The sequence below is a fragment of the Hydra viridissima genome, unplaced genomic scaffold (assembly GCF_058129835.1).
Source record: "Hydra viridissima isolate aposymbiotic clone 2 unplaced genomic scaffold, HvirCarnegie_v1 scaffold_10, whole genome shotgun sequence".
NCBI classification, from domain to species: domain Eukaryota; kingdom Metazoa; phylum Cnidaria; class Hydrozoa; order Anthoathecata; family Hydridae; genus Hydra; species Hydra viridissima.
The window spans coordinates 9932333-9949857 of record NW_028324309.1 but is presented as its reverse complement, the minus strand read 5'-3'; the positions used below and the strand labels follow the sequence as shown (position 1 = coordinate 9949857).

At 27.3% G+C, this 17525-nt stretch overlaps 1 protein-coding gene and 2 pseudogenes across 6 annotated transcripts; all 3 read right to left on the bottom strand.

Annotated features, from left to right (window-relative positions):
- Window positions 1-1087: 1087 nt before the first annotated feature.
- LOC149883079 (uncharacterized) lies at window positions 1088-7776 on the bottom strand (annotated as a pseudogene). The gene is made up of 6 exons (XR_016456304.1): window positions 7153-7776; window positions 6344-6714; window positions 3334-3579; window positions 2992-3177; window positions 2356-2646; window positions 1088-1931 (listed from the first exon to the last, which is right to left on the bottom strand). The product of XR_016456304.1 is annotated as an uncharacterized LOC149883079 (transcript).
- LOC149883080 (uncharacterized) lies at window positions 4615-6337 on the bottom strand (annotated as a pseudogene).
- Window positions 7777-7890: 114 nt separating the features above from the next.
- LOC145193921 (uncharacterized) lies at window positions 7891-13956 on the bottom strand. Of its 5 annotated transcripts, none has more exons than XM_090099999.1 (10): window positions 11677-13935; window positions 10143-10347; window positions 9824-9934; window positions 9575-9697; window positions 9422-9487; window positions 8952-9074; window positions 8599-8771; window positions 8438-8502; window positions 8199-8293; window positions 7891-8080 (listed from the first exon to the last, which is right to left on the bottom strand). In XM_090099999.1, exons 2-10 carry the CDS (start codon window positions 10336-10338, stop codon window positions 7980-7982), a joined length of 1053 nt encoding a protein of 350 aa, XP_089956125.1. In that variant the 5' UTR covers window positions 10339-10347; window positions 11677-13935; the 3' UTR covers window positions 7891-7979. The 5 variants fall into 5 exon arrangements, 4 of the variants coding, with proteins under 4 accessions (XP_089956125.1, XP_089956126.1, XP_089956128.1 ...); XM_090100000.1 differs by having other exon boundaries at window positions 13534-13558; XM_090100002.1 differs by having other exon boundaries at window positions 10274-10347; window positions 11677-11957.
- Window positions 13957-17525: the final 3569 nt, after the last annotated feature.

The following is a 17525-nucleotide window of genomic DNA, read 5'->3' as shown; positions in this document are numbered from 1 at the left end:
TTTTTTTTTCCAATATCATATCGGAATGATAACCATATGGAAATGAAACGATACGCAGACCCTTAATTGCTAGCGAAAGAATTAATATAGCTCCTGAATAAGCAGCTCATTGTCTTTCATCAAAGATAATTATTACAGCTCAACTCCATTTGTTGAAAAATGGTTCCTTTTTAAGGAGAATCTCAGTGATGGAACCAGCATCCCATCATCTCTAATATCAAGCATAAAATTACTTTATGAACCAGAACAAGTGAGGGAAGTTGCAAACGAAAAAAAATTATTGAAACACTGAAGATGAAGAAAATAATCAGTCTAAACGAAGCTTCGTTTTAAATAGCTTCGTTTTAAATGTAGTTTTATGTTTGTGATTTAACTGATATTTACAATGCCTAATATTTAACAAAAAGTTTTTTCCTTTATTTTTTAAAGATGAATTGCACTATGAATATGTATTCTTATAATCAATGTCCTATTGGATGGAAAACGAAATTATGTAGTACAGAAAAAAGTGATTAGACATTTAATTGTAAAGTTTACGATAGAAATTTCCCAGCAAACAAAAAGACGTCTTTTAGTCGTCTTTAAGACGTCTTTTCAAGATCGAGGAAGACGTCTTAAAGATGTCTTAAAAAGGTCTACGTTGTCCGTCGAAAAGACGTCTTACTCAAGACTGTTTAAAGACCTCTTACTGAAGACAGCTTAAAAACGTCTTGTCTAAGACGGATTAAAGACGCTTTATTCAAGACGGTTTACTGAATATAACCAGCACACAAAAGACGTCTTTTAGTTGTCTTAAAGACGTCTTATAAAGATCGAGGAAGACGTCTTAAAGATGTCTTAAAAAGGTCTACATTCACACTAAAAAATTATGCTGTTACATTTAACAAAAATATAACAGCATTGGGACACGATATAACAGCATTAATGGCGTTATCTTGTATTGTTATGGTGTTATTATGCTGTTTTTTTTTTCACTTATGTTGTTATATTTTTATAAATAACAGCAAAAATAACAGTAAAATGCTGTTATTTAAATATAAATAACAGCAAAATGCTGTTATATCGTTATCCAATGGCGTTATATTTGGTGTTATATTCAAAAACCAAGCTAACGGCATAATATGCCGTTATATATTTTTTTACACGTTTTGTCTTTATCCATGGATAAAAACAAAGCGTGTAAAAAAATTACTTGCAAGTAAGATAAAAAACTAATCATTAATACATTATCTATATATAATATAATTAATAGCAGTTATTTGATCTATTAAACAATATGAGTTCTTTCAATGCAATTATTACTAGTAAGGCATAATATATATCTTATAAAATATTTTTAATATATCCAATGACATTTTGATATAATTGTAAAAAAGACACCATAAATATTCCTTGTAAAAATAATTTTAGATCAATGAACTTCTAATAAATCTGTTTATTTTAAGTAACCGCTTAAACCAAGGATTAGGTGTCATATTTTTAATGACGTGTCAATTATCAAAAATTTATAAAATCAGTTTATTATTTTTGTAATTTCAAAAAAAAGCTTTATATCCCTTAATCGTTAGGCATAAAAAAGTTAAATATAAAATGAAATATTTTATAAAAAATTTAAAGAATTACTTAATTAAAAAAAGTTAACTGTTTATACATGTAATATAAGAGTAAGTCTTCTTTGATTTTTTTTCGAAACATTCATTTAGTAACATTTCTTGGAAAAGGCCCATTAGTTGTGAAAAAGAAGACGGATAAGAGAGGTCTAACAAGTAGTAAATGCAAACAATAACGCATAAAACTTCTTTAATCGTCCGTATATCTGTGTTGATCATTTCGCATCCTGATCTACTACGAACGCCATATTGTGTTGCGTTATAAAGCACTTGCGGACCATACTTTGCAGGTATCTTCAACTCATCGAGCAGATCGTCAGACTTAATGAAATATATTCAAACTTTAATTATAAAAATTTCTACAAATATAATTTAATAGGTATTTTCCAAATAGTTTAAAAGATTTCGTTGTAACAGATTAAAATTTATAAAATCTTTTCTTATAACACCAGATTTCATTTTAATTTTTTCAGCTACTATTTCATGAATTTTATTCTTTCAGCTTTTAATCTATTTTTGCATTTTAATTAAGGTATTGTATAATTATTTTAATTTCTTTTATAATAAGTTTATACTGAAATGAAATAAATATTTATGCAAATATTATTCCCAAATAAATATTTGTAATAAACAAATAAATTCTACATTAAGTAGATTATTTAACACAAAAATAATGTAGACATTTTCATAAATTCATTATTTGAAATCATTAAACAGAATTCATAAAATATTTCATTTTACTTACTTCAGATTTCTTAAACAAGACATCCTTTGCTTTTTTTGAACCTATTTTACATTGTAAATCAAGCAAACTTTCAAGGTGATTCGAAGATCCTGCAAATGCTTTATTAACAAAAATTGTACATGCTTCTTCAATAAAACTATACTGTGGGTAAAGGCGCTTAAACTCAGCAATTATTAAACATGGAGCCAGTGACAATCGAAGCGGGAGTTTTTCATATATTTTTGGTTTAAAAAGATTTCTATTCAAAATTGCAAGAACATTGATAGATGGTTTTGTTTTTGTTATTTCATTCTAAAAAATATAAAAATAAAAATATTGTAAATTCAAAAATAAGCAATGGTGCACATAATCAATTAACCAACCAAAAATTGTTTATCATAAAATCGTTTAAAATAACATGATATGGCGCATGGTGCTAAGGTGGGTATAACACATGTTATAAAATTACTTGATATATTATACATTAAACAATTTTTTAAAGTATTTTTGATTGTGAAAAAGTATTAATTAGTAAAAAAAACTATATAATAGTTACTAATTATATAATATTTACTAATTCAGTAAAATATTTCAAGTATTGATTATCATATTGCTGTTCCAATTAAGTTAGCATAATAAATAAATTAAAAATATAACCTCAACTTCAAGAAGAAGCTGATCTTCTGAAAGTACTGGTTCAGCTGTGGATATTGAATCCATAATATATGGAGACTTTTTAGGTTTTGAAACCTGTTGAAATTGTCTAATTGCTTTTCCATTTGGATGACTTTTAGACCAACGTTGTTGCCTAATTATGTTTGATACCTGGGTTAGAAGTGAATCCTAGGAGAATTTATTTTTCAAAACTATATCATTTAAGGGTACATAAACAAATACTTATTTCATACAACAGCAACAAAACATGTATGTGTCATAAACACACCTAAAAAAATATAGCAGTGCCATGAGATTGTAAATAATTTTTAAAACAATTCTTACCCAGTGTTCCAAGCAGTTTGGAAAATTAAAACGAAGTGTTGACTTAAGTTTAGAAAAAAACTCTCTCCGAACCCATGCATCATTGTCTGAAGGAAGGGCAACATGACAATACTGAAGAATGCTACTTTTTAACTCCTTTTTCAAAATATCATTTGTTGAGACATTGTTTAAGAAGTTCAAAGATGATGTACTAAAAAAAGTCCTCAGGTGAGCAACTTCATCTGAATCAAAAGGAACTGTTGAAATCTGAAAAAACATTAACACAATAAAATGTTTGACATAATAAATATTACAGCAAAGTGTGTGATATATTAGCTAAATCATAGTGGGGCGATTGTTTAAATGGTTTTTGAGACTTAGAATTTAGGGTGTTTCATGGTGGCATATTAAAAATCAGAGCTTATTATAAGCAACATACATTAAATAATATTACATTGTTTACAATAAGGTTTAGATAAATTTTTTAATATAAATTTTATATAATTTGTAATTAAATGTCACAACTATTTATATTGTGTATAAAAGAATCATGTTAGAAAATGTTCATATCTTTTTAAGAACATTATTTGTGATTTTTATTGCAACATATTTATTGTGTTGTCGTGTCATGTCAAAATGCCAACATTTATGAAAGTTTAATAGCCAAAAAATAAAATAAAATGCAAGAGTTATACAATAGATTTCAGTATTTCAAACCAAATTTTCTGAACATACAAAAAAGGATATAATATATGTTAAAATCTGAATTTCCTTTGAATCTTTATTCAAACAATATTTTCACATTTTAAATGTGTTTCTGCTGTAAAAATAAAAAATATAATAAAATTAACAAATTTTTATTATGTACTTTAAAATATAAACTTATAAACATATATTAAAAAAACTTAGATTTGGCACTGCTAAAGGAAAAATACTGATTCTGCCATTCACAGAACTTGAAGAATTAGAATATTGTATGACGCACCAAGGAAATATCAAAGTATCTGGATAAATAAGAACTTGTTCAGAAGATTCACAACATATCAAATATGCTGAGTGCGCTTGTACTATAAGTTTAGAGCATTTAAAAGCACGCTTGTCATTTTCTGATGATATTGAAAGGATTTTGTAGAATATCAACTTTTCTTCATGTAGGCATGAAATGATATCATTAATCTTGTAAATTATGCCATTTACTTTAGCAGAAATAATAGAGCCTTTTTTGAACTTCAACTCGTCCACTTGTCCATATACATCACCACGTCTTTCTCCAGCTGCATTAAAAAAATTGCTTGTGGTATTAACAACCATCATTTTACATGCTGAAAAGGGAATGTTCTTGAAATTAAAGTGTCGAAAATTCTTCACAACCTGATGTTTTCTTTCATAAGCCATACACATATGTTCCTGTAGAGCCCCAAACCGTTCAGCTTGAGCAGGGTAGTGAATAAGAAAGTGTAACTTCGGAATGAATTTATCAGGATACAAATACAAAAATAAGCAATGATGATCTTGAATTAACGCTTTTAAATCAGATAAAAAAAGGGGGGTAACAACAGGAGACAAGCACAGCTGAAGCACCTGAATAATTTTTGACAAACAAATGAAATGAACATCTGTTTGACCCATGCGTTCTAAGACAAAAAATGATATCACACGAGAAAGGGTCAATGTTTGGCCACTGCCAAAACTACCATGAATCTTTATTGAGGAATGAATCATATTAGGCTTTTCAATACCATTACCATAGCTAAACCGCTGCAGCCAATCATTTATTTCTTGCAAAGTAAAAAAATTGTTCTGAATGGCGTACAACAAAAATAACTCTAACTGAAGTGGAATGAGACCTTCTAACAAATCATGCATAGGATCAAATAAAAGCTGTTTTGTCACATCAAATCCTGGAATGTTTGACAGTATACCTTTTTGAAACAACGCCGTAGTATTTGGACCATTTTAACTTATCAGCTTTGCTTAAACCAGAGTTTAGTTCATTTAAACGTATCATATGTTCAGGAGCATTGCAAATACTGCATTCTTCATGGTTAGAAAAATCTTTCATTTGTTGTCTGGTTGAGTTACAACTTCTGCAACAACGCAATGTCTTTTCACTAAAACCTTCTTTAAAACCTCCAATTGCATTTGCAGAAAGAGAGTCTCCTGAGAAGTATACTACTTCAACTGTAATTTTTTTGGGAACACCCTTAACTTTAATTACCATTCCATTTTTCAGCTGGCTTATCGAAGAAATAAAATCACTGAAAAGATTACTGTAAAAATTTTTATCTTTTACCCATTTAGTTAAAGTAAAAATTAACGGAAAGATAGTAGACATTCTACCGCGATACAATGAAGGGATATTTAAAATTTGAAAGTAAAATACAAACATTTTTTGCTTTTTACGCGCCTTTCCTAAAGGATTTGTTATTCCAAGGTCATCACAATATATTCCAATTTTCATGTGGTTTGTGTCCCCATTCACTGCTGTAAAGTTACTAATTTCTTGAGATTGTAATAGGAAAGACAATATTTCAATGAAAGGAATAAAACAACCTTGGTTATTCAGAGCAATCACTTTTGCGGTTGGAATCTGTAAATAATTCTTGTAATACTTTTCCCGTAAATATTGTGTTGACAGTTTATCACAAGTTGCTTTTAAAGCCTCTATGTCAACATTCAATACAGAAAGCATTTCCTTTAAATTACTGAAAATTATGTTTAAAACATTTTGAGCACATCTGTGCTTTCCTTGTAAATGTAATGCCAAAGCTCCTAAATAATCTTCGTTAATTTTTGTAGTACCAATTTCAACCACAAACTCGTTTTCTACTTCATTTTCAGTAGTACAGGTATTGACCTGGTTAATGGAACATTTTTTGGAATGTTTCAGGAATCCTGAAAGACTTTTAAAATTTGACAAACAAATTTCACAAAAAACGGCTGCTTGGTTGCCATGCAGTTTTAAGTGATGAAGCATAAAACTATAAGTTGTAGTTTTACAATAACAAACAGAACAGTTATAGTTTATTACCTTTCGTGGTGTTTTCAGATCTGATGAAGATAGTTGTCTCACTGGAGGCTGAACAACATTTACACTACATTCTTCAGCCATATATTGTTTTTCAGAAATCAGATTTATATTCTTTGATGGTACCACAAAATCTACATAATCATTTAAAATGGATGAAAATTGGCATAATGGTGATGATTGAGCTGTGTCAGTTTTATTTAAATTAGATAAAAGACCAACTTGTTGAGTGTTGGAAATATCAACAAGTTGTGGAGCTTGAATCGTAAGCTCTAAATTTTGTTCATTGAGAAGAGCAGCAAAACTACTAGCAGTTACTTTACAACCGTTCCACTTGATTTCTTCAATCATGGGCAAATTAAAGGTTTCACGAGCTAAAACATAAAATAGTGTAAATATAACTTGATATTATTGAAAATTGTCTTTTACATATCTACTAATTCAAATTATCATACTAAAAAAGGAGTGACAAATTTTTTGGTGCTATAATTTTATTTTAACAGTTTGAAAAAAGTAACAAAGTATTTTTAGATTTTGATTTGAGATGATACTACGATTAGGACATTTGACTTTATAATAACATGTTAACATGTTATTATAAAAGCAAGTAAAGTTTCCTAGTGCTTTCCTATAAAATTATTTCGAATCAAAATTTAACATAACATATAATATAAAATTAGCATGTTATTTAGTTATATTAAGATGCATGAGCATTTTCTAATGATAATTTTCAATTTAAATTAAAAATCGTTAATGATACGGTGAATTAAAATGATAAAATTTTTAGTCTAAATAAAATAAAATATACCTACCAGATGCACAAAATTCTAAAAAATTACTGGCAATAACTATTTCAGCATTTTCTTTAAAATTAACTTTAATTGCTTTCATTTTTATTTACTTTTTACTTTTATCAGCTCGTGCTAACGCTTTAGAAACTAATTTGGCAGTTTCAAAACATCTTATTTAAATATGCCAAAATGTGGCAGCATTGCAGTGATATTTTGCTGATATATTTGCTGTCACGTGTGTGACATTAAATATAACAGCAAGTATAAATGCAAAACTATCAGTAAAAATAACAGCAAAAATCTTTAAATATAACACCATAACATAACAGCATAATATAACAGCAAATATAACACCATTATAACGCCAAAATTGTTTGGTCTCCAATTATATCTTTGGATCCGTGAATATAACAGCATTAATAACGGCATTATAGAATCTGCGTACATAAATGCTGTTATAATGCCGTTAGTTTTTTTAGTGTGTTGTCCATCGCAAAGACGCCTTGCTTAAGATTGTTTAAAGGCGTCTTACTTAAGACGGCCTAAAGATTTATTTAATTATGTTTTAAGAAAACTGTGTAGTATTAATGGTATATTTAGGTTGCGATTACCTATTGTATTAACAACATTAAAAACACTATTGAGCAAGTTCAAGTTCTTACTTTGTTTTTTGGAAACATTATTAAAGAAGAAAAAGAAAATTATTAAAAAAAAAAAAACAACGCAAATAATTTAAAAAGGTACATATAATACAGTTAGTTGGATTGTTACCAAGTATCTTTCTATTTAACAATTTATACAACATATAATAATATATACAATATATAACAATAAAAAAGAATATTTTTTTATTTTGTTTTTTGCCGTGAAGGAGCATTTTTACAATACCGTCCAATTTGCTGTTTAATTTCAGCATTTGAAACCTTTTCAAATCTTCTTTTTATAACTTCTAAAAATCAAATTAATCATGTAGGATATATTTATCAAATATATTGGAAATAAATTTAACTTAACATAGATTTTTAACTAAATTAAAAGTTGAATAATTTAAACCTATTTTAGATTACCTTCTATTAAGTCATACAGTTTAGTTGATAACAAACCAATCTTTCCACCAGAACCTTTTAAGTTGAACTGTGTCAACAGGTTATTTGTAAATAATCTTAAAAACATATCAAATAAATGATAAAATTTATGAAAAATATTAAACAATTTATAATTATTGATTTCCATAATTACTATACATGAAAAATATATTTACCACAAATACGAAAAATGATTCCTATGGAAAATGTAATAAAAAAACCTATTCATGACCAATCTTGTCAGTTGTTTAAAATCTTCTGCACCTAAAAAACTGAGCTGTTTAACCTAAATAAAAGTTTGGCAAAATAATTATAAAAAAATAACTATTTTCACTTTTAATTTATATGGATTATAAAGATTTACATATGGATAAAGATTTACCAAATCAAGTCGAACACAATCATCCTCTAAACTTTTGATAAAATCCTCATACTCTGCAATAGTGTCTAATTTCTTGATTGCAAAATTACTATTGGATTGTTTGTTTATAGCTAAAATAAGCTCCTGGTTTTCAAGAACCTTTGAAACCATCTTGAACATCATGTGTTGGTATTCTAAATTATATGAAGAAAATGAAAAAAGAAATATACAAAATGCAAAACATTTATTAATACATTTTCAAAATTGTTTACAAGTATTATTCTTATACCTAAAAAAAATCCAAATGTGAGAACAAACTCTCCACATTTTACTTACTCCAAATAAAAAAATCAAGTAAATGTTAAAAAGCTTACTTCCAACTTCCATAGGAAACTTATTTTTAAGTAACTTCTCAGATCCAAGCGCTTGAATCATGGTTTTTTCTTGTATGTCTGTTTTCTGAAGCTTTTTGTTTGGTTCTGATGTATGAGGTATAACTAAAGCAAAAAAAAAATTATATATATAAATAATAAAAAGTTACTTTTTTAATCTGCAACAAATCTTTTTTAAAAACTTTTGGTACTTCTTTATTATTAATACATTTTTTTCTTATTTCAGGCTTTAGCTCCTCGAGACCACAAAAGTTGATGGGTAAGAGGAGATGGAACTTACTATATTTTAGTTTAGAGTCTATAAAAATATATATATATATAAAATTTGATTGTTCCATTTTAGTTGATTGTGAAGGTAAAAATAAGTGAGGCAAAGATAAAGTGAACAATAAAAGAATGTTCTAACTTTAATGAACAAAAAATATAGTAGAAATATCAAAAATAATACATACATAGTGCACCAGAATATGAAGGTGATTGTTCCTCTGTAGTTGAATGTAGAGGTAAAGAAGTTTCAGCTAAAAATAGGAATTCAGTAATAGTGTAGATTAAAAATATATAAATTCTAATTTTGAAAAAATTGAAAATTAAGAGACAAAATGTACCAGAACACAGATTAGATTGTTTGGAAGTAGATCCAGATGACAAATTAGAGTCAAAAGATCTTTTTAATGGTTTTTTCAACACAGATTTAAAAACTGGCGGAGGCAAAGGAAAGTCAAGTAACTCTAAAACATAATAGTTTTATTTATTTTTCTTTTAGTATTTATACAAACATTAATTTACAATATAGATTTGACATTAAACAAATAAAAATAAATAATTAACATAAATATAATTAAATGTAATTATACCATTAACATTACTTTTCACTTTAAAGGTATCTTTGGAAACACAAATATCAATTTCATCTTCTTCCTCTGTTGCTGTGGTGTAACAATATTCTTTTAGTTCTTCCATATTATCTAAAAGAATCAAAACTTTTATAAATCCAATATAAAATCAGATATTTTGCCAGCACATACATGGTGGCAAAATATTTGATGTTTATATTGGATTTATAAGAGCTATAATATATATATATATATATATATATATATATATATATATATATATATATATATATATATATATATATATATATATATATAGCTCTTATAAAATATTTCATACCACTCTCAAATTTGATTTTAACAAGTTTATATTTGTCCCATGTCTCATCCACATCCAATTCATCTTTAACAGCTCTATGATAAGATACACCTGCAGGCCAGAATAATATTTTTTTATCAGTATCTATCCACCTTCTAGGAACAACATCTTCTATTTCCTCAAAGTTCTCTATCCAAACAGCTCTTGCCCAAATCATGGTGTAAAACTAAATCATGAAAAAAAAAATAAAAAATTTAAAATATCAACAAAAGTCTTATATTAAGTTGGAATAACAGAAATAAGTAGCAATAACAAAAGACAACTGTCTTTTAATTTAAAAAACTTATAAAGGAATGAAAAGGAACAAAAAAAATCATTAGGTTAATAATTATGGTGATAATGACAAGGAAGAGCACTAATTTGTCTGAAAAAACAGACAAATAAAACAAAAAAAGGAATTAAAAACAGCGTTAAAATAACTGTGTGGGCAGTTTAAATAAATCTGTTTAATATTTTAAATATTTAAGATATTTTACTTCATCACTAACTATTAAAGGTAGTTTTAATAAATAATCTAAATAATAAAGAAATGAAACAATGTTATAATAATGTTATTATATATATATATATATATATATATATATATATATATATATATATATATATATACATATATATAACTTTATTTTTAACTTTATTTTTCCATTTTATTTGTTTTTTACAGTTTATATTTTTGTTTAAAAAGATAATCTTTAATTGAAATTATCTTTGCTTTATTTAAAAATGTATTTAAATGCAATTATTTATCATTTTTTGAAATTTAAAAAAACCACTTTTTAAGTAAAATTCAGTAAATGAACAAATAAAAGAAATAAAGTTAAAGAGCTAAAAAAGTAAAATTAAAAAAAAAATTATCTAAGAGATTTAATTTTTTATAAAATTGTTTCATTTCTTTATTATTTAGATTATTTATTAAAACTACCTTTAATAGTTAGTGATGAAGTAAAATATCTTAAATATTTAAAATATTAAACAGATTTATTTAAACTGCCCACACAGTTATTTTAACGCTGTTTTTAATTCCTTTTTTCGTTTTATTTGTCTGTTTTTTCAGACAAATTAGTGCTCTTCCTTGTCATTATCACCATAATTATTAACCTAATGATTTTTTTTGTTCCTTTTCATTCCTTTATAAGTTTTTTAAATTAAAAGACAGTTGTCTTTTGTTATTGCTACTTATTTCTGTTATTCCAACTTATTATTAGGTTTTTGTTGATAATTTAACTTTTTTTTTATATTTATTTTTTTATAGATAATTTCAATTAAAAATTATCTTTTTATACAAAAATATTAACTGTAAAAAACAAATAAAATGGAAAAATAAAGTTAAAAATAAATCATTATATATATATATATATATATATATATATATATATATATATATATATATATATATATATATATATATATATATATAACTTTGGATACAAGATGCAAATTAATTAAACATAATAAATATAAAATATTTAATCAAAAGAAATTTGAACTTAAAAACCTTTCAATTAATGTTCTATTTCATGCAATAAAGGAAAGCATGCAAGACCTCCCTTCCAAGGTAGAACAACAACCTTTCGGCAAAGATTTTCCATTTTTAACTCAACAAACTTAACTCCAATTTCATCAATACTTGGTATGAAGAAAATTTGAAAGATTTTAGACTGAATAGGTTGTGTATATAAATCATTTTGTAAATCAAGTCTAAATATTCTACACTTAAAAAATCCAGATGATAATTTCTCATCAACAAAACAAAATTGATTTTCTCCTATGTAAAAACATGAATTATTCAGCTTCACTGAAACTTTTAGTTTTCGAGATTTTGTATTTAACATAGATTGTATACTTTGATATTGCTTGGCTATTTGAAAAACAGGACTCTTTGAGTTTTTTACTGCTTTCTTTAATGTCTGCATATAATTTTCGAAGGGAAAACAAGATATGTCATTTAGTGAACAATCAAATTTAACAACATCATCACAAATATGAAGTAAGCAGTGAACATTGTAAACACAGAATGAATTTGTATATAAATGTTTTGAGTTGATAACAAAATAATTAATGAGTTCTCTAGCAAAAGCAAGATAATGTTTCCTAAATTCACTGTCTTCATTTAAGAGAATTACCATTGCAACATGCAATGTTAGAAAATGATTATAAATTTCTTTGCTAACAACACCCTTTAAAACTAAGGGACCAGTGTATAAGATAAATTGTCTGAACTCTGTTGCTTTCCACTGATCTAACTCTAAAAGGGAACGTGGTTGTCGAGCAAATTCAGATGGCATCATACCACGTAAGCTTAACAGATTATCAGATATTTTTTTTATTTGGCCATTTGAAAGTCTACAATGTTTTGGACCAGACTTTAAAAAAGTAAGTATACGTCTTACTACACCAAGACAAACCATGTGCATGCAATCCAAAATAAAATCAGAAACACAAGATATTTTAAGTTGAGCTAAAGGAGTAAGAGATTTCTGATGATCAGTGTACAAAAAGGAATTAAACTCTTCAGTTAATCTTGGAGTTGATGCGTTGTTATCAATATAAACCACTCTATGCTCTTCATAAAATCCTTTAACTTGGCATCGTTCACAGGAGTAATATCCTGTATGACTTTGTATACATTTAAGAAAAGAGCGAGAAGGTGCATCACATATGAATGCTTTAAGTGTAACATCAATTTTTTTATCATTATAGTATAAACCTTCACCACTTAACAATAAAGATTCTTTGAGAGAATCATTAAGAAAACCATCCAAGCAGTCTGGTTTACCATCACCACAGAAAAGTGCAATGATAAAAATATAGTTCTCTATAAGACCAAGTATTGGCCATAATTGAAGATTAGAAGATTTGAAAAGAGGTAGCCCATCAACATTAATAGTAATTGATAACCCAGTACATTGAGAATCATTTTTCAAATTCAAAAAATTATTTATGCCATCAGCAATAGTAAAGTAAGCATAAGTTCCACCACACTTCCTATCTACTGTAACAACTTTAGAGGGTTTTAAAAGCGTTCTTGCATCTTTTGGTAACTCTGAATGACCATGTTTTTTAAGAATACTCAAAAGCTCGTTTAATTGGTTTTGAGAAATTTTGCTTTTCGAAGACCACATTGCTAAATCTTCTGATAATGTTTCTGTTGTCAAAAGTGGTGCTGCATTAAAACATTCAAAATTCTCATAATTACAACTCAAAGACTTATTGTTTTCTTCTTTAAAAACATTATTTAGGGCTTTACAAGGATTTTCAGGCTCAGCCTGAGAAGCATTAAAATCAGGATTCAAATTCGATGTACTATCATTAATATCTTCATCTTCAAATGTCATTATAAAATTCAACATACTTTTATTCAAGCGACGACGCTTTATTCTATTTTCAGTTTCCATAATGATACCTATGTAAAACCTTTTTCTAGAATAATGATTTAGAGAATTAATATTGGTCGAGATAAAACTTTTTATGAAAAATTTCACATCTTTAAAAGACACTAAGGGTGGAATGCAAGAACCGAACTTCAAATTTGAAGTCGAACTTCAAACATAAAGTGCGACTTGAGCGAATGCACAAAGCGAACTTCAACTCAAGTCAGACTTGAAAACCGCTAAAAATAGACCGTTTTCAAGTCTGACTTCAAACCAGACTTGAGAGAGCAAAAATTCCTTCCGAATGCAAGAACCCGACTTGAAATTTCAAGTCAGACTTCAAATCTCAAGTCTGACTTGAACGGAATGCAAGAAGCGAACTTGAACTGAAGTCAGACTTGAAAAACGAGAATATTTGAATTTTCAAGTCATTTTTTCAAGTCTGCTCCAGACCAATCTTGAAACCAAACTTGAAAAAAAAACAGACCGCCATTATCATTTTGCTGATGCGTAACAAAACTTTACTATTACTATATAACTTATTACAACCTTTGCAAGTATGAAAATGAGTTTTTAACAAGCAAAAGTAGTTACTTGGGCATATTCACCTAATTAATTTAGAAGGTTACATTGTGAAAGTATATTTTTTAATGAATTCATTACAGAAAACTGAAAATTAACATTGCGAAAACGTGTGTCTTTTAAAACATCCTGTAACTCGTATGTAATGATTCAACATGTCATATTTTGATGCCATTAGAAATGTTTATTAGCTTTTTGAAATGTCGAACATCCTAGCATTATAAAAGGCTGTTGATTAAGGCACATTTTTGTGATACAGTATAAAAGTAAATTCCATTTAGTAATAAATAGTTGCAGTTATACAAAGAAGTGATACGTGTAAAAGAGAGTTCATGAGAAGTAGTTACAATTACATGAAGTATTAAAAAAAACTTTTTTTAAAATGTTCAAAAATGAATCGGTATGAGCTGAATTTTAGAAGAAGAAGAAGAGAAAATATGCCAAGTCACATACCAAGGTTTATTATTGACAGAGCTAATCCTTTAGAAGTTTACCACGGTATAGAATTTAAAAGGTGCTACAGATTTTCCAAAAAAAACTTTTTAATATTAGCTAATGACATTGTTAACAACAATGTTAACAATCGAGGGTGCCCTCTTTCAACTGTACAACAACTGGCTATTGCATTTCGGTTTTATGCTACTGGTTCATTCCAAGTGAGTAGATATTCAAGAAACGGTATCAGAAAATGGCACCTTCTTATTGTAGATTTTACATTACGTTTTTAAATAACAACATTTTATACCAACAAATGCTTATAACAATAAATAAACTCTTTTAGAGAATAATAGGAGATTTGGAAGAGCTGAAACTCAACTGTTTGTCCAGTGGTTTAGAACATTTCAATTCAAATGGCTAACAAAAGATATCAGTACATAAAGTTTCCAACAGAAGCTGATTCTTTGATAATTTAGCAAAAGTGCTTATAAGTTTTCATGGATATCTGATTTTGCTATTTCATACAAACTTCAAACTTTTCTTAGATAAAGAAAATATTTATATTTATCAACCATTATTTAGATTTTACCAAATTCAAGGATTCCCAGGATGTATAGAAGCAATTAATGAACACATATTCCTATAATAATTCCTTGTGGAGAAAGCGCAGAAATTTATCGAAACAAAAAGGGATTTTTTTTTTGAATTGCCAGGTCATTACAGGTGCTTCATATGAAATTTTATCTGCTTGTGTTCAATGGCCTGGAATTGTTCAGGATTCATTTGTTTTTGCTAACTCAGCTATTAAAGAAGTTTTAGAAGCTCGCCAACATGTTCATGTTTCAGGTGATTCTGGCTATCCTTATAAACAATATTTAATGACACCTTTTTCTAACCCAAAAATGAAAATGAAATCAGATACAATTACAACTTGAGAAGTACACACATGTTGAATGTTGTTGTTGAATATTGTTTTGGTATATCAAAAAAAAACAATACCCTTGTCTTAACATTCCCTTAGGAACAAAACTGCAAAATTCCATAGCTATAATAATATCCTGTTTTGTGCTTCCCAACATTGCCCTTCTACAAAATGATTATTGTGGAGGCAATGAAATACAAAATAGCAATGAAGAATGTGGTGCTAAAGCATTCACTAAAGATATTTTTGCAGAAACAAAGCAAAAGTCAAATTTCAGACTTATTTTTTTTAAAAAAAATTTGTGTCTGATAATGGATAAAGGGTCTAATAACAAAAACATTATTTTCAAATATTTATACTACATATTATTTCAAAAGAATTACATTTTATATTTCAAAATAGTATTATATATGAAAAAAACAATTTTAATAAAAAATAAAGTGATAAATTCAAACATTCCAAAAACAATTTGGATCTGATATTGTTAGAAAATAATAATCCTCACATAGAATAATTCTGTTGTGTTGCTTTTTTAAAACTTTGTGAAAATTTTAACTGTGAAAATTTTCACACAGTTTTGTTTGTATTGTTGCTTTTTCTGGAGAGAGTTTTTTTTTATATCATCTATTTCTATTTGTTTTTGCATTAGTTCTTTATCAAGATCATGAATTTCATTATATTGCTTTTTTGTATTTTTTTTTATTAAGAGATTTTTGTTTAACGTTAAACTTTGTTCTTTTTCATGTGTTAATGAGCAAGATGCTATCAATGGTTTTTAAAAGTTTTCTTTTCTGTTTCTATAAGTGGCCCAATAATTTCAGAAGACCTGTCTCCATATGTGATCTCTATTGACTTACATATGTAAATGGTATACTTACATATGTTAATGGTATATATATGTGTAGGTATATATATATATATATATATATATATATATATATATATATATATATATATATATATATATATATATATATATATATATATATATATATATATATACACACACACACACACACACACACACATAGTATTATGTAGTATTAGTATTGAGAAAACTAATTTTGTTTAAAGTAATTTTCTCAGTATTTTTTTAAAAAAAAACCATTATTTTCATTAAAGTATTAGTAAAAAGATAAATAAAAATACATTGTAGTATAGTATCATCCCCAAAAAGCGTCAAAATAAGATTCTGCATTTTCTAGAACATTTGCATGTATTTTAATTCAAATGGAATCTGTTAAAATGGAGAAATCAAGAGAAATTGTCTTGATCACTTAAGTGGTACATATGACCAACCGTTGTTTACCAACAACTTAGGATTTGGAACTGAAAGTGCCAAGATGAATTTATTTTTCTGATGAAAAATACATAGCAAGAACTTTTTTTTTTTTACTGTTATTAACTTTTTATTTAATCGTATATTATACAAATATCATTACACGGAATTTGTTTCAGTAAAAGGTTTTTCCCGTAAAAAAAATCCATTACCGCTATTGGTTGCGAAGTGCATTTTCCGATAAACGCCCTAAATTCAACGCCTCGACTATTTTTCAAGTTCGACTTTCTCAAGCACGAACTTGAAATTTTCAAGTCTCGTTTACGCATTCGCTCAAGTCAATTTTTCAAGTCTGACTTGACAAAGTCGAACTTGAGATTTCAAGTCGAACTTGACTCAAGTTCGGTTCTTGCATTCCACCCTAAGTTTATTCACGCCGAAAGTCTTTTTAAAGACGTCTTTAAGACGACTAAAAGACGTCTTTTTGTTTGGTAGAATTATTCGAAAAATAAAGACGTCTTTAAGGCGTCTTACGAAGACGAGCGATTTTTCACTACGATACAGTCTTTTAAAAGACGTCTCTAAGGCGTCTTACGAAGACGAGCGATTTTTCACTAAGATACAGTCTTTTAAAAGACGTCTCTAGGGCGTCTTACGAAGACGAGCGATTTTTCACTAAGATACAGTCTTTTAAAAGACGTCTTCAAGACGTCTTACGAAGACGCGCAATTTTACACGACGCAACAGTCTTT